This window comes from Artemia franciscana, chromosome 4 (assembly GCF_032884065.1).
Source record: "Artemia franciscana chromosome 4, ASM3288406v1, whole genome shotgun sequence".
Taxonomy (NCBI): Eukaryota; Metazoa; Arthropoda; class Branchiopoda; order Anostraca; family Artemiidae; genus Artemia; species Artemia franciscana.
In genome coordinates this window covers 40,791,942-40,814,724 of record NC_088866.1, presented here as the reverse complement: position 1 = coordinate 40,814,724, position 22,783 = coordinate 40,791,942, and the positions used below count along the sequence as shown (strand labels likewise).

The 22,783-nt window shown below is 34.3% G+C and overlaps 1 protein-coding gene across 1 annotated transcript in view; it reads left to right on the top strand.

Annotated features, from left to right (window-relative positions):
- The window catches only part of LOC136025765 (uncharacterized), a 92,077-nt gene extending 71,541 nt beyond the window's left edge, over positions 1–20,536 (top strand). The window contains exons 5-7 of the mRNA XM_065701751.1: positions 5,614–5,777; positions 10,110–10,273; positions 20,375–20,536. Coding sequence (XP_065557823.1) covers positions 5,614–5,777; positions 10,110–10,273; positions 20,375–20,536 — 490 coding nt within the window. The remainder of the gene's footprint in view (positions 1–5,613; positions 5,778–10,109; positions 10,274–20,374) is intronic.
- Positions 20,537–22,783: the final 2,247 nt, after the last annotated feature.

Below are 22,783 nucleotides of genomic sequence, written 5' to 3'. Positions count from 1 at the left end.
GCATATTATCAGGTTTGAAGCAGACGGCTGGGAGATCACTTTTACATGATTATTCATTTTTACAAGGAACATCCTTTCTTCGCGTGCTCACTATTCCAAAAGGAATTCACTAAATATCTTAGAGAAAACATATATCATGACATTCTAACGAGATAGTAAGTTCTACTGGTTCCTCAATAATTGCTCACAAATTTCTCCCTCTGCGCTTTTTATACAGCGCACTCTGTTTTCTCAGTGTCTCCATGATACTATCTCCTCATTCTTTCATTTGAAGCCAAACAATTACATACATACAAAGTTATATCTGGATGTTGTGAAACCATATAAAACTAGATGATTATGGAATATGTTCTGTACTATTTAGTTGAATTTTATAAATTTAGTCACCAACTTGCTTCTAGTTAAGGATGTTTAGTATGTACCAACAGAGAAGATTTCGATTACAGCAGCAACAAGCTGCAGAGCACATGGAGTACTTAGGACATGACAGGTTTAATTATAAAAATCCTAGCATTAACTATGATAAGCCGGCAAGGAAGCTTCGACCAAAAAGAATTCAGGCTAAAGTTGAAAGAGACGGTCAAGACGACCCTATTATAATAGTGACGGAACCTGGCTCTGGCTCTGATGGAATATCTGAAATTCTGACTTGTATGGGACCAAAATGTGACGAAGGAGTAGAACGAAGCAGAAGTCCGTCTAGACAATACGTAGTTCGTCGTTCTAAATCAGCTTATAATAGGTATGCTACTAGTATTAATTAATTCGTTTGTCTTTTGGCTTTCTTATGATGATACTTAAGCAAAACAACATGAATCATATCTGGTAATTCAAAATATTTTTTTTTTATCAAAGTTCATTCCCCCCTCCTTTAAACCCATTGCAAACTATCAATCCATATGCCTAATATTTTATTTAGTCCTCATGATAGTTAATCCTCTAACCGAGGGGACGTGTTTTAACTTTTTTCAAAAATCATGGAGAAAACTCAAGCATCGTTTATTTTTGTAATGGATTGTATTGAGAAGATCGAGAGCTAAAACACAAGAAATCAAAAGAAAAGCGAAAAATTTGTTCTTCAAATATAATAAATGCAAAACATGATTAAACTGTTTAACATATTTCTAAAAAAAAGTCAAAAAGCCAAAAAGACTTTTTAGCTTTTTCTGGTATATTACATACGTATTGAATAAAAATTATCCAAAAGATGACTAAATATTCTTTATTTTACCATTATCACTTGGGGGGTGCCGAAGAAACAATGAATTTGACAGAATTTAAATGAATGAATTTGACAGAATAATCAAACGCACCAACTGAGGAATTTCAAGAACAGCAGGATTAAACTGAAAACAAGATATTTACTTTATTTCTTTGTATTGTTAGTTGTCCTCTTGAGAACCAAAGAAAATCAATATCATTATCTGAATCTATACACATTAGGAAACAAAACTATTCAAAACTTAATTTTTTGCCATGACTTTCGTACTTTATCTTTAAGCCTTTTCTTAGATTTTATTTTGACCTGTTAGCTGCCACAAAAACCACATATTATCGATCAAAGGGCAATACTGATATAATTAACTGTAGGTTATATGATAATTATTTCTATTGAATTTATATTCACTGATTAAAGTAAATGAGACAACGATTCAGTTGTCTGTGTAGTGGCTGGTATAAGGTAAAATTTTAAATTATAGCTGGGGAGCTAGGCAAATTTCCCCTCAAAATTTCCCTGGAAGATCACCCTTGGAAATTTCCCCTTGGACCTTTCGCTCCCAGAAAATCCCCTATAAAAAATAATTTGCGGACAATTAAGCCCTCAGGAAAATATCACTTATGGACAATTTCCTTCTGCGTAATTCCCCCCACATGTAAAATTGAGCAGCCATTGGGAAAAAATGACAAATAAAGAGGATAAAAAAGAAGAAAATTTTGAATATTTTACCTATTCTTCAATATATAGGCATAATTTGTGGCATAGAATATCCTATAGTATTTTTTTAGATTTTACTTCTTTTAGATTTTTTTTCGTGTTTTTGGGGTTTTGAGTTTTAATAGAAGGAAAAGATAAGGTGAAGGATACTGCAGTAGACGATTTAAGTCCAAACGTGTGGTGGTGACTTCCGTTTCAAGACCATTCGGTCAGAAAGTACAATGGGGGATGGAGAGCCAGTCATCCTATGCTATCGTACACCCTTCCTGCTTACCTCCCCTTAATTTCTTTAGGTACCAATTTAGATATGGGTTGACCCTGGCTTAGCTTACAGAGTCACGCCATTGACCCCCGTCCGAAACCCAGTAGCCAGCAAAACCAGGAGTCGAACCCCCACCTGTCGGACAAAGGATTCCAAATCCAGCGCACCAATCACTCAGCTGAAGGTAAATGACAAAGGTAAATGAAAGTAAAATGTAAATGAAATCAAAGGAATGATAAAGGTATATAAAAATAATAGAAAATATAAAATTAGTGGCAACTGTAGAAAGGTTGCCCTATGATAGTGAATGTAAGAAAACAGTATATTAACTATATAGAGTAAATGTAAGAAAACAGCCATAAATGCTGGTGCCTTAGAGTAGAAGTGTTGTTTCTTTAGAAAAAATTAGAGGCACAGTATTCTGTAAGAATATCAGGGATTAGAGCTGAACAAAAATTAAAGTTTGACCTAGAAAAAAAAAGAAGGTATGTAATAGCTAATATTATCCCTCAATTGCACTGATGGAAGCCATTGTGTTTCTTGAGGCCGTAATAATTGCAGTGATTTAGATAATATGAAAATGGCGGAATGGAACAATACGACACTGAAAGACAACTATCGTATTCACACTTTGAGTGACGACTTCAGACATTATGAACAAAGGAAATCTAACAGAGCAGAAGAAAAACGGATTTTTTTTCCAAACAGAGACAAACAGAAAAAATAATAAATAACTAGTTCTGTTTTTTTGTTTGTTTGATTGATTCAGAGTTTCTTTTGTTCTGTTAGTGTCCGAACGAAAGTTCGAATCTACATGGCACTAGTCTGCTCCGTTCTCCTTTACGGATGCGAAACATGGTCGGTAAAACTACAGCATGAGAAAACACTTAAGGTATTTGAGCATGCTTGTCTGCAAAGAATTCTCAGAGTACAGCTACGTGACCGTATTTCCAACGCGAATATACGTCGAATATGCAATATTCAGAGAGATGTTGTACTCACTATTAAAGAACGCCGTATAAATGGTTGGGCCATGTATTACGGAAACCACCAGAGTAACTGCCTCGCCAAATACTTCTAGTTGAGCCTATTAGATCCTGGAAGAGACTCTAAGGAGGACAAAGGAATAACTGGTGGAACTTGGCCAAGTCAGACCTTGAACCAATAGGGGGTTTCAGAAAATTCGGTCATAGATGGTCAACACAGTGGCTCGCTTTTGCAGAGCAGCTGGCACAAGATCGAACAACATGGTCCAAGAAGGTCTCTAAGATCATCGATGCCGGGCGAGGTGGAAACGCCTAATTCCCACCACAAGTACAAAGTACAAGTACATGGGCATTAGAGGAGGAGCTATTTTCACAATTTTCAAACAGCAAAACAGTGTTGAATGGTACATTAAATAGCCGTTTATTGTCGTTTTAGCTTGGTTTAGAAAAAAATTTACACCCAAATTACTTCTTTTTTCATCTTTTTAAGTTTGTTTTACTTGATTTCTTTGTTTTCGCTGTATTTGCTTGTTTTAGGGGATATAGATTTAAATACCCACCACTAAGAATCAATTAAGAGCTTTGGGGCTAAACAAATATATATAAAATATAGGTTCACTCAATTCGGTTTCTCGACCGTTCATTATATTCCTGCCTTAACCAGAAACTAAGTCAAAAATACCATATGCTATCAAGGCTGAGGGGGTTACAGTTGTAGAGCCACACAAGTGGCAATGTCCTTCGAATTAGACTCGAAGCCACTAAACAAACAGTATTCCTAGCTACTAATACCCACCAAGCTTAATTGAGATCCCATAAGCAATTCATAATGACGTGAATGACAAGAATATAGCTCTTCTCTTACAAAGGAATGTTCGAGTAAACACAACCTTTACTCGTACATCTTATGACCATGTTATTAAGAATACTCTTATGACTATAATTTACATACTCTCACCCCTAACGAGGTGAATTTGGTCGCAGAACCTAAGACATGCAAAACTAGGAAAATAGCTATTACCTTTCGTCAATATTTTTTTTGGATTAAGTGCCTTTCCTAGTGGACAATCCGAGTCTCCCCAGAAGGGTTGGATGGTATTTGACCCCAAAAGTCCCAGCTTTGAAATTTGCTTTCTATTTTCACAAAATTTTGTTGAGGTTCGACAACGCGTTCTGGTAGATGTCCAGATTACAAGATCATAAACCCAGTACTTCCTTCCTCTATTACTCAGAGACATAGGATAATCTTTAGACCACAAAAACACAAGTAGGACACTAGTCTTTCTTTCGTATTTTGTTTTACTTATATTTGTTAACCATTTCTGGTGAAGTAATAATAACAAAATCGAGAGACCCAAAATACCTGTTCTTATTTTCCACCAAGTTAGATTCAGATCTGGCAACCCATTCTTGAACAGATTTTAATGAGAGGAGTTTAGGAATTGTCCCCCTCTGTGGCAGCAAAAAAATCGCTGAGATACTTGATCTTTCCTGCAACATTGTTTCACTTGGGTCTGAATCATCTCCTGATGAGTAGGATGATGAAGTTTAACTAAATTTTTTTTTGTCATACGTCTTCTACATTCATAAAGGAAACTACAGGCATTGTATGTCCATTTTTTTTATTGTTTTCTTGAACTAACCATGTTTAAACTAACCATATATATATATAATATATATATATATATATATATATATATATATATATATATATATATATATATATATATATATATATATATATATATATATATATATATATATATATATATATATATATATATAACGAAAAGAAAACGAAAATAATTTGAATCATTGGACAGAAAGAAGCAAAAATACAAAAGCAGACATATCGGCAAGCCGTATTCAGTGCTAAAAAAAAAGGAAAAGAAAAAAAAATTAGAAAATAACTTTTGACATGAACTCAAACTGAGCAGAAGAATCACTGAATCAAACAAACAAACAAAACTAGAATACGTTATTCATTGTTTTTTGCTGTCTTTATTTGGTTAAATTTTTATTTTGGTCTATTAGATTTTACTTCAAAAGGTTAGCTCTTTTTTTTCTTTTTTTTTTTATAGCACTGAAAACAGCTTGGCGAACATCCTCGCCGAACTATCTGCTTTTAAATTTCTTTCTGTCCGCTTGCTGAAACTACTCTCGGTTTCTTTGTTGTTTTTTAATTATGTTTTCTATTTTTTTTTTTGTCGAACCTCATGCATATTCAGTGTGGTTTCAAAACGTAATTATGAACAAAATCATTGCAATGCTGTCGAACAGTTTGACATTGCTTTTGAAGACAAAACTAAATTCAAATTCTTAGTCCCAATTAAGTGATATTACAAATATAAGCTATAAATATGTTAACATTTTTTTTAAAGCTCATTTCTGCTGGATTTTTATTTGTCCAACCAATTTTCTGTTTCAAGGTCAAAAGCAGATGATATCAATACTATAAAAAACGATGCAGCGGGTTCTCGACGAAATGGATCAGAGGAAGAGTGTAAAATACGAGCCGTTGCAGCACGTGCAGTTCATGAATATGTTGAAACATCTGGACGATACGTTGTCATCGAGCAGCTTGAAGACCTAGGTATTAACTTTTCTTAGCTGCCTAAATTTTATTTTTCAAGGGAGTTTTTCGACTAGCCACAACCAAGACACGATCCCTACAAAAGATGACTTAATCAATTAGACCATACAAAAACTACTGCTACTATTACTACTACTACTACTACTACTACTACTACTACTACTACTACTACTCCTACTACTACTACCACTACTACCACTACTACTACTACTACTACTAATACTGCTGCTACTACTAAAAATTCATTGCGGCATCAAGCTACTTGAGCTTGACACAGCTACGCACGCTCCTCCTTAAGCCCAATCTGTTCAAAGCCTCCCTTTTTAAACTCTCTCCTAATTTTCCACTTTTCCTTTAGTTCTTCTTTACGACCTCCTCTCATCCGTTCGGGGAGGGCCTAATTTTTGTTCGGCCTTAGATGGCTGGATGAAGAAGATAATTTTTGCATTCTGCCATCCTTCATGCACAGTTTGTGTCCTAGCCATCTTAACCTTTTTTTCATTATAACCCTAAAAGGTTGGATAAAACCAATTATCGCTAAGCTTACTGTTTAAAATGCAGTCAGTCAAACAGACATCAAAGACACTCAGGTTATCAATATAATTTACTTTTAGGAGACTTTTACTCTTCCATTATACTCCATATTTTCCCACAGTCTTTGCCATGCTCCTTTGGATAAAATTCGTCAAAACAATTAACGCAAGTGAAAATAGAACCCTGGCCAGCTAAAATCCTGATTAGATATGAACCAACCTTGGTAGTATTATTAGTAAAGACGGTGGGAGCAGTGAAGATGTTAAAAGTAGAATAGCTAAGGCTCAGGGTGTTTTTTCACAGTTAAAAAAAGTTTTGAAGAATAGGAAGATAAGACTGCAAACCAAGATTAAAATATTGGAAGCAACAGTGATGACAGTCGTCAAATATGGCTCTGAAGCATGGGTGCTCCAAAAAGCAGACGCAAATTTGTTAGATATTTTCCAGAGAAATTTCCTACGGATCGTTCTGGGTACCCAACTGACTGGCCGTATTTCAAACAGTAGGTCGTATAATGAAAGAAAGGTTGAGATGGCCAGGCCACGTTCTGTGGATAAAGGCCGAAAATTGTCCTTTTTGGCAACCGTCTGGGGCGACACAGAAACCAGCACTGTCTGGGTTGGGAGGATGTCATAATTTAAGATTTAAAGGAAATGGAACTTCCTGGGAGGTTGTAAAGAGGGAGGCCTTGAATAGATTAGGTCGGAGAAGGAGCGTACGTAGCTGTGTGACGTCAGGTAACTTGGTGCTGCAGTGAGTTATTATTATTAGTAGTAGTAGTAGTAGCTATTAATGTCATTTCCTATCTTAACCGTATCAATTATGCTCTCCTACATGATACTACTGTAATCACTTTGATTTGTTAATCTAGTATACCCACAAAAGAATAGAATCTTCAGTAAAGCTCTTATATTTGTTGCAACAAACACTTGCTCGTAATCTATAAATCTGAAGAGTAATGGGGTCTGACGACCTTTTCAATTATTAATCTAAGAGTGAAAATTTCGTCGACGCATCCATTCCCCTTACTAAAACCACACTGTTCTCCTCTTAAAACTGTCTACCGCATATCTAAGTGTAAAGGCATTGTCAAACTATGTAATTTGCTACGTACAGAATTAAAAAGAATGCTTCTATAATTACCTCAATTAATCTTATTACACTTACTCTTATTAAAATCATCTTCGTGGAAGTGAGTGATGAAAAACTTTGGAACCATGGCTAATTATAGAGTAAAGTCAAGTTAGTCTGGGTGAGACGGAAAGCTTGGATAATTTTTTTCAGGATTGTATAAAAATTACTCATTTCCATCCTATGGCAGAACCAAGGTTTTAATTAAAGTTTTCTTAAAATCTCTAGGTAATTCACCTGTTTAAAAAATCTTATTTAAAATCATCTGAATAACTTGTAATTACAAATATCTTTTGTCTCTAACACACAATCACCATCATATAGATAACTTTGAAGACCACACTGCCTTTCCATGACGAAAGTAAAACAGTTCAAAATAGGGATGAAACCTTTTTATTGACAGTGAACAGATATAAAATTTAACTAGATATTTCAAACACATATACAGTGTTTATCATCAGCAGTAAAACTATAAGACATGAATAAAACCAAACAAAATTTATACCTAATAAACTAATTACATATAGTTTATTGCTCTTATTTTTTTTCAGTGCAACAGCGGAAGGCAATCTCTTTGACCTTTTCGGTTCTGGTTCATTAGATTTATCTAACATATTACGTGGACAGAGGTCATAGCTTTTAGGTTAGGTGATATTTACTTTATTTGACCTCAGTAAATTATTATAAATTGAATTCAATCCAAATTCACCTGTATCTCTGTTTATGGAATTATTCTTGAATAATTTTTTTTTAATTTCGATTGTTTTCCCTGAAAATATGCTTTAAACCTTGGTCCCTAGAAATCAAAGAAACATTTTCAAACAAAATAAAATGATTTGGATAATTATAAATATGTTCCGAGAGGGCCGACATGAAATCTTCAGGTTTGGTATTTTGCTTTAAAGACGATGAAATAGAATTATGATGTTGTAGCAATCTCATTTTTAAATTCTGGTTAGTAAGTCCCACATAAGAGCTTCCACAAGAACATGGGATTTTATAAACCCCACTTTGCTGCTCTACGGAAGTTTGATCCTTTCCAGAATTTAAAAAAACTAGCCAAAGTATTACTACCTCTTAAAGCTACCTTTAAGCCATTATTTTGTAAAATTCTTTTAAGTTTTTCACTCAACCCTGGAACATATGGTAGAGAACAAAAAATATCTTTCTTTTCTGTTGTTTCCAGAATATCGTCAGAAATTCTAGAAATTTTTTCCCTCTTTTCGAAAAGGTCTGGTCAATTAACCAACCCGGATAATGGTTACTTATTAAAATCTCTTTTAACAACAATAATTCCTCCTCAATGAATTTTGGAGAGCAAATTCTAAAAATGTGTTCAGTTAAGGATATGATTAAACCAATTTTTACTTGGCGAGCATGACTGGAGAAAAACGACAAAAATCTGTTATTGTTAGTAGGTTTTCTGTAAATCTTAAAATCCAGACTATTTTCATTTTTTAAAAGAAGAACATCCAGAAAAGGAAGTTTATTATCCTCTTCTAATTCTATTGTAAATTTTAAATCACCTCCCCAAAAATTAAGATGTTCTAAAAAAACCTTTTAATTCCTCCTCCCCATAATTCCATACTGAAATTATGTCATCCATATATTTCCCCCAAAATTTATGTTTTAAAAAGTATGAATATAAAGCTATTGTTTCAATATTTTCTACAAAACAATTTGCTAATAAAGGACTTAAAGGGGCCCCCATGGGTAAACCATTTACTTGTTCGAAAAAAACCCCTCTGAATTGAAAAAAATAAGAGAACATGTTGCACAACCTAACTAATTTCATAATTAAACCGACTTCCAAAACTGTTTCACCACTAATTAAGTCCAAATTTCTTAGTATCTTTCTTTCAAGAAGAATTTCTGCGGCTTTTACATCAGTACTCGTATTCATTGACGCTATGTCGAAACTTGAAATTATAGAATTTGAAGAAATCTCCACTTCTTTTAGTTTATTTTACAAGTTCTGACGACTTCTTAATGTAAAAAATTTGTGTAGACATGATTGGTTTACATAATGACACTAACCACTTACTTTTGGCACCTTCTTTACTTTTGGCACCGCAATAGTACTGTCAAAGTAAAGCGTGATGTGGGCATAATTTTTTTTTAGACCAGGGGACTTTATAAGCAAAAGTTGTCGTATAAACTCAATATAGATGGAATGTTCAAATCTTGTTCAAAATAGTCGATAAAACATATAACTATGCCTCCAGGATTGACGCAACCCACCAGATCCTTGGGGAAAAGGTTATAAGCTATGCCCTAAGGGCACATAAGGTTTAAATGGCATGGATGGTCGTATAAACTTCGTATGGGTCATTTGATTGAAAATTGGAAGTTGTATTGCCATTTGTAAGAGCCAAAAGGGATATGAGGGCAACCGGTGCCTCCCCATGCCCTTCATTTCCCAAAGTAAACATACCGTCAAAATACCATTTCATAATTAAACCGACTTCCAAAACTGTTTCACCACTAATTAAGTCCAAATTTCTTAGTATCTTTCTTTCAAGAAGAATTTCTGCGGCTTTTACGTCAATACTCGTATACATTGACACTATGTCGAAACTTGAAATTATAGAATTTGAAGAAATCTCCACTTCTTTTAGTTTTTTTTTTCAAGTTCTGACGAATTCTTAATGTAAGAAATTTGTGTAGACATTAGTGGTTTACATAATGACACTAACCACTTACTCAGAGCACATGTTGGTGACTTTGTGCTTGCAACAATTGGTCGTAATGGCAGATTTGGCTTATGTATCCTTGGAAGTCCATATAGCGCTGGACGTCTTTACTTTTGGTACCGCAATAGCGCTGTCAAAGTAAAGAGTGATGTGGGCATAATTTTTTTCTTAGACCAGGGGACTTTATAAGCAAAAGTTGTCGTATAAACTCAATATAGATGGAATGTTCAAATCTTGTTCAAAATAGTCGATAAAACATATGACTATGCCTCCAGGATTGACGCACCCCACCAAATCCTTGGGGAAAAGGTTATAAGCTATGCCCTAACGGCACATAAGGTTTAAATGGGATGGATGGTCATATAAACTTCGTATGGGTCATTTGATTGAAAATTGGAAGTTATTGTGCCATTTTTAAGAACCAAAAGGGATTTGAGGGCAACCGGTGCCTCCCCGTGCCCTTCATATCCCAAAGCAAACATACCATCAAAATTTTTAGACATCTATTTTCTTCAGCATTGTTGAAAGGTCCAGAATGTAGGCTTTTGAGGATATCTACTTCCCACAGCCCTCGGGGCAAGGGTTGTAAGTTAGGCAATTTGTTCATTGTTTACATATAGCACACGTTATTGACTTTCCATAAAAATTATTATAACCTTCCAAAAGACAAAGGACATTCTGGTGAGCCTGTCAGATAATGTTGAAAGAAGTATTTAACTAAATCAAAACACACTATGTGTATACGGGTTGTCAAATGGGCTTAACTCAGGAATGACCGGGCATTTGAATTTGGATTTTTCAGGAAATGATAAAGGAGATGACAAACTAACGAAAAAGATAATATTTGCATGGTGCTATTACGACTACTATCCCTGACACTGCTACTACCACCACTACATATAGCATATGTTAATGACTTTTCATAAAATTATTATCACTTTCTAAAAAGACACAGGGTATTCAGGTGAGCCTTCCAGAGGATGTCTAAGGGAGTGTTGAGCTAAACCAAAATACGTTATGTGTATACGGGTTATCAAAAGGTCATAACTAAGAAACGACTGAGTATACTAATTTGGAACTTTTTGGAAATGATAAGGGAGATGACCAATGAACGAAAAGGTAATATTTGCATGCTACTGCTACTACCACAACTATCACCACTACTACTGCTACCAATACTATTACTATTACTACTACCCTGCTAAATTTAAAAAATTGAGGAGAAACTTGAATTAAATCGAATGACACTATGTGTATGCACATTGTAAAATGAGTATATCTCAAGAATGGATTTGGGTATTAAGCTGAAACTTGCAGAAACTGATTAAAAGGGAAGATCAATTGACCTGCAGGGGGGGGGGGGGCTGCATGTAAACAATTGGCAAATGGAATATTGTATAAACCTTTCCTATTCCTCAGAAATAACTTGAACAAAAGTTTACAAAGACGAAATTACTTGAAGAAAAATTTGAATATTTTGAAATTGTGTGGAAAATATTTTTCCACGCACAAATAGGGAATTAATAATTATTCAATTTGAAAAAATAGGGAATTGCATGAGCAAAAATTTGAAAAGACCAAATTACTGGAACAAAATTATTTTGTACAAGTAATTTGATTTTTTCAAATTTTTGTTCAAGTGATTTTGACTTTTTCAAATTTTGTTCAAGAGATTTTATCTTTATTTATTTTTGTTCCAGTAAGTTTTGTCTTTTTCAAAATAATGTTCAAGTATTCTACTTCTTCTAGTCTTTCTCCACCTTTTTGGGCCTCTTTCAGCTGTTACTTTAGTTGAAAATCTTTGTTTTTTATATTTAATTTCTGTTCGTTTTTTTTAATATTACTGGAAAATCCGGCTGCACCTCCATGGAAAATTCCCCCCCACCCACTGAAAGATTCTCTAGACAATTCAGTCCCGCTAAAAATTACCCTGGCTAATTACCCTTAGCATCTCTACTAGTAAAATTGAGTTGGTAAAGAGGAAATAAGACAAATAAAAAGAATTTTGAATTGAAATTCTTGAAACTTTCCCCAGTGTAAAATTTCACCTGAAAAGTTCGCCCCATGAAAAATTATCTCGCTGTGGAAGATTTTTTCCATGTAAAAATACATTTAAAAAAAACAACATTTTACTTCTCAATAACTAATATACGTAAATAATGGGCCAATGCTATAGCTTTAAGACCTTTTCCAAAGGACTGTGGGGATCGTGTTATCTCCAAAGGTAGAGTTATTAGACGTTTCAAATATGCTGAACAAAATGGTTATCTCGAAGTTTTGATCAGACTGCATGGGAGAAAGAGGGCGTGGAAGGGGTGCTGGTTGTCCTCCCATCTTTTTTGTCACTTAAAGCACTAGAACTTTGAATTTCAGTATGAATGAGCACTCTCCCTATATTCTAGGGCTCGACCGGATCACCTCGATAGGATCACCCCTGAGAAAACAAACAAACAAATAAACATCCATCCGTGGTGTTTATTCTGGTAAAATTACGAATCTAAATTTTTGTAGTTAAAAACTTGAAACCTCTATAATAGGGTCCTCTGATGCATTGAGTCTGATTGTATGATTCTTATTGAGATGCTTTGACTTTCAGGCGTTGTTTCCCTCCTTTTTCGAAAATCAGGTGAATTTTTTTATGCTCGTAGACTGTTGTGGGTAACACTACACTTAATGAATATTATGTATTTGGGATCAACTTAGTAAGCCAATTCTTTTGATATATCTGTTGATATCGATATTCTATTTTTTCAGAGTTTTGGTTACTATTAAGACGCCTTTTGATTACTATTGAGACTCATTACTTACAGTTTGTTACAACTGATTGGTATATGTTTATCTTAAGTTTGAACTGACTATTCATTTTAATTTGTTTTCACTAAAATTTTTCTATACACCCATAGCAATATATTTTATGTTTATGTTTGATTTGATTATTCAGTTCAAATTCTGTCCGCTTTCGGTTCCGTTTATTTATCACAGCAATTTCTTTTTGTTTCAAATTTGAATCGGCATATGACTTCATTTTTGCTCGTTTTAGGTTTTAATGTGGCTTTGGTCTTTGAAAATCTTCTTGCTATTTTACAGCCTCCTGCTATTTGCTCTAAATTCTAACTTGAGTTTGAATAAAAAAAAATACCCATTTTCAAAAGAGTTCTATTATTGGTGCAACTATTTCGGAAACCACTTTTTCTGGTTAAAGAAGACTTTATTATATAGTGCTCTTAACAAAAATACCGAAAACAATGAAGTTTTCGCTTCTAAGATTTGAAAAGTTCATTTTCATCCATTTAAAAAATGTTCAGTGTAAACCGTAAGTTTTACTTAATCAGACAGTGCGAGATATTTTTTTTTAGTTTAATATCATCAGTATCGTCATCTGATAGACTTCTTTTTAAATTTCATTTCTTCATTTCCGTTTGTACTATGTTGAATATTGGATAATTTTGAATGCACAATAATGTGCTTACTTTCCAATCATATGCATTTTAAATTTTACACGTTTCTTTCCTGAGAGTTTCTTTTTTCTCTTCCCATTTCGATTATTTTGGAATTAGTTACTGACATCTGCTAATGTTACATTCTCCCTTATCTTGGGCTTGTTAAACAGTGTTGAATTAGCAACAGCCAACTTCAAAGGCATTACAGATTTCTAATCTCTGAAGCAACGAAAGGAAGTTTCTAAGCTTTTAGAGATAGTTTACAAACCTTACAAAAGCCAAGGCCGACTCCCTAATTGGTTCCTGTGAGTTTTCCATTCAGAGAGATTCTAATTGTAAATGGTTACCTTAGCGACATTTCATGTACGCTAATGATTTTAACTTCACTATGACAAAGGTCAAATGGCACCAAAATTTAATTTGTTATCCCTATTGGTAACGCCTTTATTTTATACTTTCAATACCATTCCAAATCTTCGGTTCCGGTTATTAAATTTTGGAACTGGACTTCAGAATTGAAAACAGTATGTAACCATATGGCTGACTCAAATCTATTATAAATAAATATGTCTTCAGTATGCAGTGATCCCATTTACCTTATGTTGATTGCAGTGACTTTAAGGTCTTACACAGCGGGAATTTTACATGATAGAGGAAAAATCGAAAAATGAGTTTTAGATTATTTCATATTTATTATTACTAAGAATGACTTGCTTGTGCAAGGAACATCTTTTCAGACATCATAAGATGCGATACAAACCGTTTGGTGTCAGAAGCTCCCATCCCAAACAATTTTGATTCATCAAAGAGGATATAATGCATTTTGAAACAGACATTAACTTCATAATATATTTAAAATAGAATAGAAGGAAGTGAATTTATGAGTTGAAAAAAATTGGTTAACTTAAGAAGTGGAGCAAACATCTTAAGTCATACAAAAATGTAACATTGGCCTACTGGCCATTAAATTGCTCCAGCCACTCGACAGATGACAAGTCACACAAAAAGTTAAATTTATACCAACATTAAGCTGAAAATATAAGATTCAACAAAACGGCGTTGGATTATAGAAAATGTCGCGTCTCCCATGTTTTGAATTTTTCCCCAACCTCTTTGTATAGATGGAATGGCCAATAAACCTTTGTAGGGGACTTGTGTGAACAGTACTGGCCTGTTAATGCTTCAACGGCTGCGAGACGACAACTAGCCTCCTTTCTTGGCCTGTTTTGACCTGGATCACTTCATAGCCCCACTCCATGGACTCAAATGAATTGTTTTTAGAGAGCAGCTTCACTTCAAAGGTATGGTAAAAAGGTATGGTCCCCCTTCGCGGGAGGACATAAATATACACTACAAACGGTAATAAGATTATTAATCATTGAACATCCTTGAAAACACAGGATGCAAGACAAAAATAGTAAGTACTTCTGTCACAAATGGTGCTTTGTTTATACAAATACTGACGTGCAAAATCAAGCATGTCAACTGCGTAATTCACAAACACTGACTTCACAAATGGTGGGAATGACATATCTGATTGAAATTAGAAGTTATTCAGGGGCACTCCTCCACCTCACAAAGACATATTTCACGTTTTAAATTAAAATCGTTTTACAAAGACACGCAAGATATCTTAGTCCAGATAAACTCCGACTGAATGCCACACTTTTTAACAAAATGAAAACAAATCATGACCACAACTAAAAAAACTATCATGAAAGATGAAATGGTTTACAACAAAAAGTAAATCATACAGTCATAATAAAACAAAAAATTTCAGGATCATGAAGAATAAATTCTAAATCATGACTTATGATCATTCAAGCATTATTCAGGGATCCATTTAGGATTGCTTAGAGAATAATAACAAATGATTTAACGTGATCAAAAGTAGTAAAAGCTATTGAAAGTGATTAAAAGTCAATGGAAATGATTAACATTGCAATGTGGATATTCAAGACACACATTTCAGAAATTAAGAAAATATTTTACAGTTGACGAGCACCGCGTTGAAAAATCAGAGACATTTAAATAAGACTCAATGTGTATGTTTTCTTAATGGAAATTATACTTAAAGATGCTGAGCTTTGCCATGATAAATCTGAGGCTATTTGTGCATCATAGATCTCCCAAACCAAAGCGCCGTAAGTTCATAAATGGTTTGAAATGTATGGTGTCCTTTACAGGCCATGAAGTCTTTGTGGGGATCAGTACGTTTTTAAATTATTTTGTGTATGTATGGAAACTATATCTTTCTTTATTTGTTTGAAAATAAAGAACAAATAAACATTTTTTTGGTGGGTTGAGGAGTCTGGAAAGATGAGTCACCTTTTGTGTTTATTGTTTTTTGTTTTCTATTTTTGAGGCTTGTTTGAAATAGAAAATTAAAGATTCTGGTTCAAATATATTATGTATGTGGAATACTAGTATAGGTACTAATTTAAACATATCTGTTAAGTGTTTTTTGTTCCTGACTCTGTTGAGACTTCTATCTGTTAGGAATTTATTATGCTGTGCAAATATGGTATTAATAATAAAACCTTGAACCTTGTATATAATGTTCAAACTAGGATTTTTAAACACCATGATTAGAGGGCCCTAAGAATGAGTTGGGTTCTTGTGCCCCAGCATATTCCTAAGTCCCTCCTTCCTCCTTCCACAGGTTTTGAACAAATACACATGTCGATGTTGTACCAGTTTCAACTTACTGTTGAAGTATGCTTCAACTTATGTTGAAATATGCAATAGTCTTCCGAAATCAAAACATCTAATATTTATCTTCCAATTTACTCATTTGGATGCGTCTACTTTTTACTAATTCAGAGATTATTGGCGAATGGTTCTTAGCGAGGGAATACTAACCACAAAAATCCATAAAATCACAATATGATCATTCTGGAAAGGAACACAGATTTCAAAAAGGAACTGATGTTTCACAAAAATTGATTTATTAAAAGTTTTGAGCTTGCTGAAAACAATTTGGAGGCTAATATCGGGATAGAATCTTCAAAGACAAAACGTGTTAAGTACATAACTTATAACGCGAGATATTATTTTAAATTATGCTAGAAAATATATTACACATAATTGGAGAGCCCCAAGTGGATTCTGTGGATTCCTGACCCCAACCCCAGCTTTGTACATATATATACTTGATATATTTCCTTTGACTCATGATTCGAATCGATAAAAATCTTGAAGATTTTGGTGTGACTATTCTCATCAAAACGCACTGACCTCATGTTTCCCAAATTTTATTCAATTTCTATCAATTTTGGCCTACATAGAATTCAGGGTCTGCTGATTACAAGCCTCTGCCTACTTTTAAAACATAGATGTTCAAAATCGGACTATATTAGAAATATGTTTCACGTTGGTTGTCACTTTCAACGCAGGAGAAATAATTGCAGTCAGTGTTTTGGAACTGGTTTACAATGTTGATATAATAAGGAATTGTTTAAAATTTATACAATTTATCCTCTTTTGGTCTTTCTTATGGACTCCTCCGGATCTGTGCTATGGTTAACTGCAAAATGATTCTGGATTTCTTTATTCTACTATTATCTGTAGACTTGAATTCAAGAGCCTCTGAAATCTTTCAACCCAATTTTTGGGACATCAAACACTATTTGCTTAATATTATCAAACAGTTCGTGGTAACGAATTGCAGTAAGGAGCGACCCGGCTCAATAGTAATCGAAAGCCTAAAAAATTAAATTTTGATACCAATAGTTACATCAAACGAATCGCATTTTAATTCTGATTTTAAATATATAAATTTCATCAAGATTAGTCTTGCCCAGCAAATGTTTTGAGCCTGAGAAAATTTGCCTCATTTTAAAAAAATAGGGGGAAACACCCCCTAAAGGTCGTACAATCTTAACGAAAATCCCGCCATCAGATTCAGCGTATCAGGGAACCCTATTGCAGATGTTCTGAGATAGCCCGCATTCCAGATCAAAATTCTGAGATGGCCATTTTATTCACCATAGTTGAAAAACCTAATAACTATGTCTTTTGGGACGACTTACTCCCTCACAGTTCCCACGGGAGGGACTGCAAGTTACAAAATTTGACCTTTGTTTACATATGGTAATGGTTATTGGGAAGTATACAGACGTTTTCAGGGGGATTTTTTAGGTTTAGGGGAGACAGAAGTTGAGGGGGGAGAGAGCTAAGTGGGAGGATCTTTCCATGAAATAATTTGTCACGGGGGAAGAGAATTTCAATGAAGGGGGCGCAGGATTTCCTAGCATTATTTAAAAAAAAAAAAAAGAAAAAATCAATATGAAAAGCTTTTTTAACTGAAAGTAAGGAGCAGTATTAAAACTAAAATCGAACAAAATTTATTACGCATATGAGGGGTTTACCTCCTCGTAATACCTCGCTCTTTAAACTAAAGTATTTTTAGTAATTCCAACTACTTAATCTATGGCCTTTGTGATTCAGGGGTCATTCTTAAGGGATTGGGATAAAATTTAAGCTTTAGTGTGAAGAGTGAGGTATTGACCAGGGGTTGAACCCCCTCACATACGCAATAAAACATACGAATATAGAAGTTCGTAACGTAAGTTAATTCGTAAATTGCGAACATTTTTTACCAATGAAAACGTTTGTAAAAAATTAGAAGTTCTAGTTGCCTTTTTGAGTAATCAAAAATTAGAGGGCAACTAGGCCTCCTCCCTCGCTCTTTTTTCTCAAAATCTTCCGATTAAAACTATGAGAAAGCCTTTTAGCCAAAAAAAAAATAATTAATATGCAAATTTCGTTTTAATTATTTATGTGCGGAGATCCGATCAAAACATGCATTAATTCAAAAACGTCCAGAAATTAAATAAAAAAAATAATTTTTTTTAAATGAAAGTAAGGAGCGACATTAAAACTTAAAACGAACAGAAATTACTCCGTATATGAAAGGGGCCTTTCCTCCTCATCGTCCCACTCTTTACGCTAAAGTTTTTTACTGTTTTAAAAAGTAGAATTAAGAACAAGAGTCAAACTTTAGCGTAAAGAGCGAGGCGTTGAGGACGAAAACCCCCTTTCACATGTGGAGTAATTTCTGTTCGTTTAAAATTTTAATGCAGCTCCTTACTTTCAGTTAAAAAAAAAAATTATATTTAAGTTAATATAGGACGTCTAATATGCAATATTAACTTCAGATTTATAATACAATAGTTCGAGAACCCTTGAACTATTTTTGACTTTTTTTTAAAATAAAATACAATATGGATATTTTGATTTAGGACGATCAAGTTGTAATCTGAATGACTTTCAATGATTAATATTAAATCATTAAAAGCTATTCCCCAAATAACTCCTGAACAATTATGAGTTGGGAAGTTGCACCATGAACATATAAGTGACAATAGGAATAGAGTGAAAATGATGATAGACATGGCAGACGACCAGGTGTTCCATTTTTGCCTTACAGTCAAACAAATTAAAGATTCTTGCATGGGTATAGTTTTTAAAAAAATGACTTATGCTAAACGGTTAATTTTCCAGCTAGCCTTATTGGAAGGCCTTATGGGGAAATGACATCATTTTTACACAATTCTAAAATTGGCTTATGCCAGATTTGCCTCTCACTCACTCGGACTATCTGTCTTGTTTTTTTTCTAAAATTAGCCATGGCTTGATGCCTGCAACTACTTGATGTTAATTCAAAATCAATTGAATTAAAATCATGTAGTTTCAGACATCAAGACATGGCTAATTCTAGAAAAGAACAGGACAGATAGTCCGAATGAGTTAGAAGCAAATCTGGGATAAGCCCATTTCTGGATTGTATTTTCGTAGTTTGTAGTAGTTAAGTTTGTTTGAATTTTTTTTTCTGTTCCTTTTAATTGAAGTCAGTTTTAATATCTTCATTTCGTCTACCTTTTGCTGTATATACAAAAATGGGTACTAGAATGAAACTTTGCTGAGAAACATGAGTCCTGCTCCAAACCTGCCCAAGTACCACCTATGGATGTTATATATGAATAGATTGATTTTTGCCCAATATTCAATCAAAATTTGTTCTAATTGATTTCAAATTATCATAGCTTTCTGGCTGAAAGAGCATCTATGAATTTCTCTGTTTTTGGAGGAACTCCTGCAGACTTCGTGTCTTTATGTCAGACTTCACCTCAAAATGAAGCGACTACATATATTTGAATGATTTCCAAGAGACTAATAATACAATATCTAATTTCAAATCTTCTAGCTTGATGTTGTTGCCTAGGTTTAAACAGCTACTATACAATATTTATTGGAAACACATCTTTGTGAGAGGAATTTAATCTACAAACAAAAGTACCTTTACTTGTTATTCTACAGCTCTAAACGTAATATAAACGTCTTTGCTGCTTTGTTGTTACTACGAACTAGCTTTGAAGATTAAAATTCTTTGGTTTCGTTTACTTAGGCTGATTGCTCAAAATTGTTTATTTGCACCAATTAGTAAAAACTAAAAATTGTTTATTTTTTATAAGGTTTATGCTCCCTACGTAATTTTTTGGTTTGCTATTTTTGCGGTCCATGACAGAATAAATAGTATTTTTCTATAACATTTTGTGTTATAGATAACATGAATCCATGTTATTTTTATTTGTATTTCAACATAAGTGATAATTGTGCCCTTATGTGGCTTTCACACTACGTTACGCTAAGTTGTTAAGTTACGTTACGTTAAGCAAACTATCCAAAAAATTATGAACATGGAATGGAAAGGTAGATTGAATGTGATCAAGTGTAAAAAGCTTTACTAAGAAAAGTTTGCCAATCTGTCTGCAGAATGAATTAATTTCTCATCCAGAAGTTTCTTTTGGCTGTTGCTATGAAGAACCTTTCTGTAGCTTACAATAAACTTGTGCCACGTAAAATTCCAAGTAGAGCTCGAGACTATTTAGCAATTATCCTACTTATGACTGCGACTTCTCGCGGCTGTGACTGTGACTACTTGCACCTAAGACTGTAAATACTTGCGAATGCAACTACCTAAGTCTACGACTCCTTGTCACTGCAACTGTTTATGCTAGGGCTGGTGACTACTTGCTACTATGACCATGAATACCTGTGACTTCAACTACTTGTGACTGCGACGTGTGACTGCGAGTGCAACTATTTGGGACTACAGCTACGACTATTTACGACTGTGACTACTTGCAATTGCGACTATTACTACTACTAATTCAATTCAATTTATTTATAACCCATCTTTTACAAAAATAGGGCGAAATAACTTTAAGATGGAGTAATAAGAAAAAAAAGAAAAAAAAGCAAAAAAGCTATAAATAAATACAAATCAAAACCATCAGACAATCAAATAAATAATAATGACCAAGGATGAGATACTATCGACATAAAAGAACGGAAGTAATATAGCATTTTCTCAATAACACATATAGGTGATACTAAGTGGAATTTATTCATTAAGTAACTATTTATAGTCCAAGGAGGGTAACTGAGAAGGAATTTAGTATAACGAAAATATACTTTACGAACAGATAGTTTCTGAGGTTCACTAAAAACTGCCAAACCGGACAAAGAGAAAGGAGATGAGATACAACTAGGAAATTATCCATTTTTACAAGATTTAATTTTCTGGGTGTTTAATATTAGATACTATTGTAGCATGAGTAATTTTCAGTTTTTTTCAGGTTTTCGCGAGATAATTTCACATTTTCTTTGATATTCCTTTAATTTAGTTTAAAATCCACTCAACATACCCTGGAAGTTTCAACTCAATAAACTTAGCCGTCCCTTAGATATCGCAGATGTGCCCCTTGGAACCTTGAATGTACGCGTTATCTTGGTGCCACGGTGAGTTGTTAGTATTCCTCCTTCCCAATCTGTTCAAAGCCTTCCTCTTTACATCCTCCCAGGTTGTTCCAACCTCCCTTAAATCTTTTTTTTTTACAATATCCTCCCATCCAAACCGAGGACACTATATTTCTGTTTAGCCTTAGTGGTCTGACAATGTTTAGCAATATGTCATTCTTCATCCCTTGAGCCATCTCTTAGCCATCTTAACCTTTTTCTCAGTATAGCCCTAGGACGCAGGATTGAACCCATACTTTTCGCACAGCCGACTGTTTAAAAAACGGTCAGTCCGTTGGGTACCCAAAAAAATTCGTAGGCAATTCTTCTTGAAAACATCTAGCAAATCTTCCTGTGTTTTTCAGAGCATTTGCTACATTGCTACACACGATAATATAGTGCTAAAATAGTACTTTTTTTCTACTGTTGGCAACCCTCTGCGGTCTAGCTGAGAAATGATTCATATAACCAATTCAAAGCTTTGACTATTTTTCAATACAATCCTCAGCAACATTATGCCCCCATCCAGTCGTTGTTCTAGTTTATGTATGTCTGTGTCGTAAAATTCTCTAGATTGATTTTGAAGCCACTTTTGCGCCTGATATTTAACTTCTTTGTTGGATCAAAAATGTTTTCCGTATAGAGCCTCTTTCACAGGTTCAAACAAATGAAAGTGTGAAAGGCAAGGACAGAGGAGTATGGATGATTATTTTGGAAGGACCTCCCACCCCAGTTCTTAGACTGTTTCTGGGTTTAGCAGTGTTATATGTGGACGCGCTTTGTCATGAAGGAAAATGACACCTTTAGTCACGAGTCTACGACATTTTTTTCAAATGGAAGGCTTTAGGTCATGCTTACAGTAAACTGGAATCCACAGGAGCCTACCTATTGTGACTGTCCTTAAGATTTACGTGCCAGTAACAACCAGTATTACAATGATATGCCTACACAAAAGAAAACCTTTCCATTCAAGCGAAACGTCACGGACTCTTGACTGAAGTGACTTTTTCAATGAAAATTGCCACCCACTGAGTTACTGCAAAATCTAGAAACAGTTCGAAACTGTGTTGGTGGACCCTTCCAAATTACCCGTAATAACCTGACCTCGTCCATCAGACTTTAACACTTACCTCTTAAAAAGGCTCTCGCAGAAAATATTTTCGATCCAATGATGAAGCTGAAAAATGACAAACAGTTAGCAGCTCAGAAATAAATGTAGCAGGAATGATCATATTGAATCTTAAATGAAACCTGGAGTTAGAAGGGACGCAATGAGTCCCAAGAGAAAACAAATCCTATTAAACGGACGATTCTTTGATGGATTAACAGGAAGGAGAAAAATATATAGTGCCACGAGCCCGGACTTTGCCCTGGTCCTGGCAAATGTCACGTGGCAGGCTTGTAT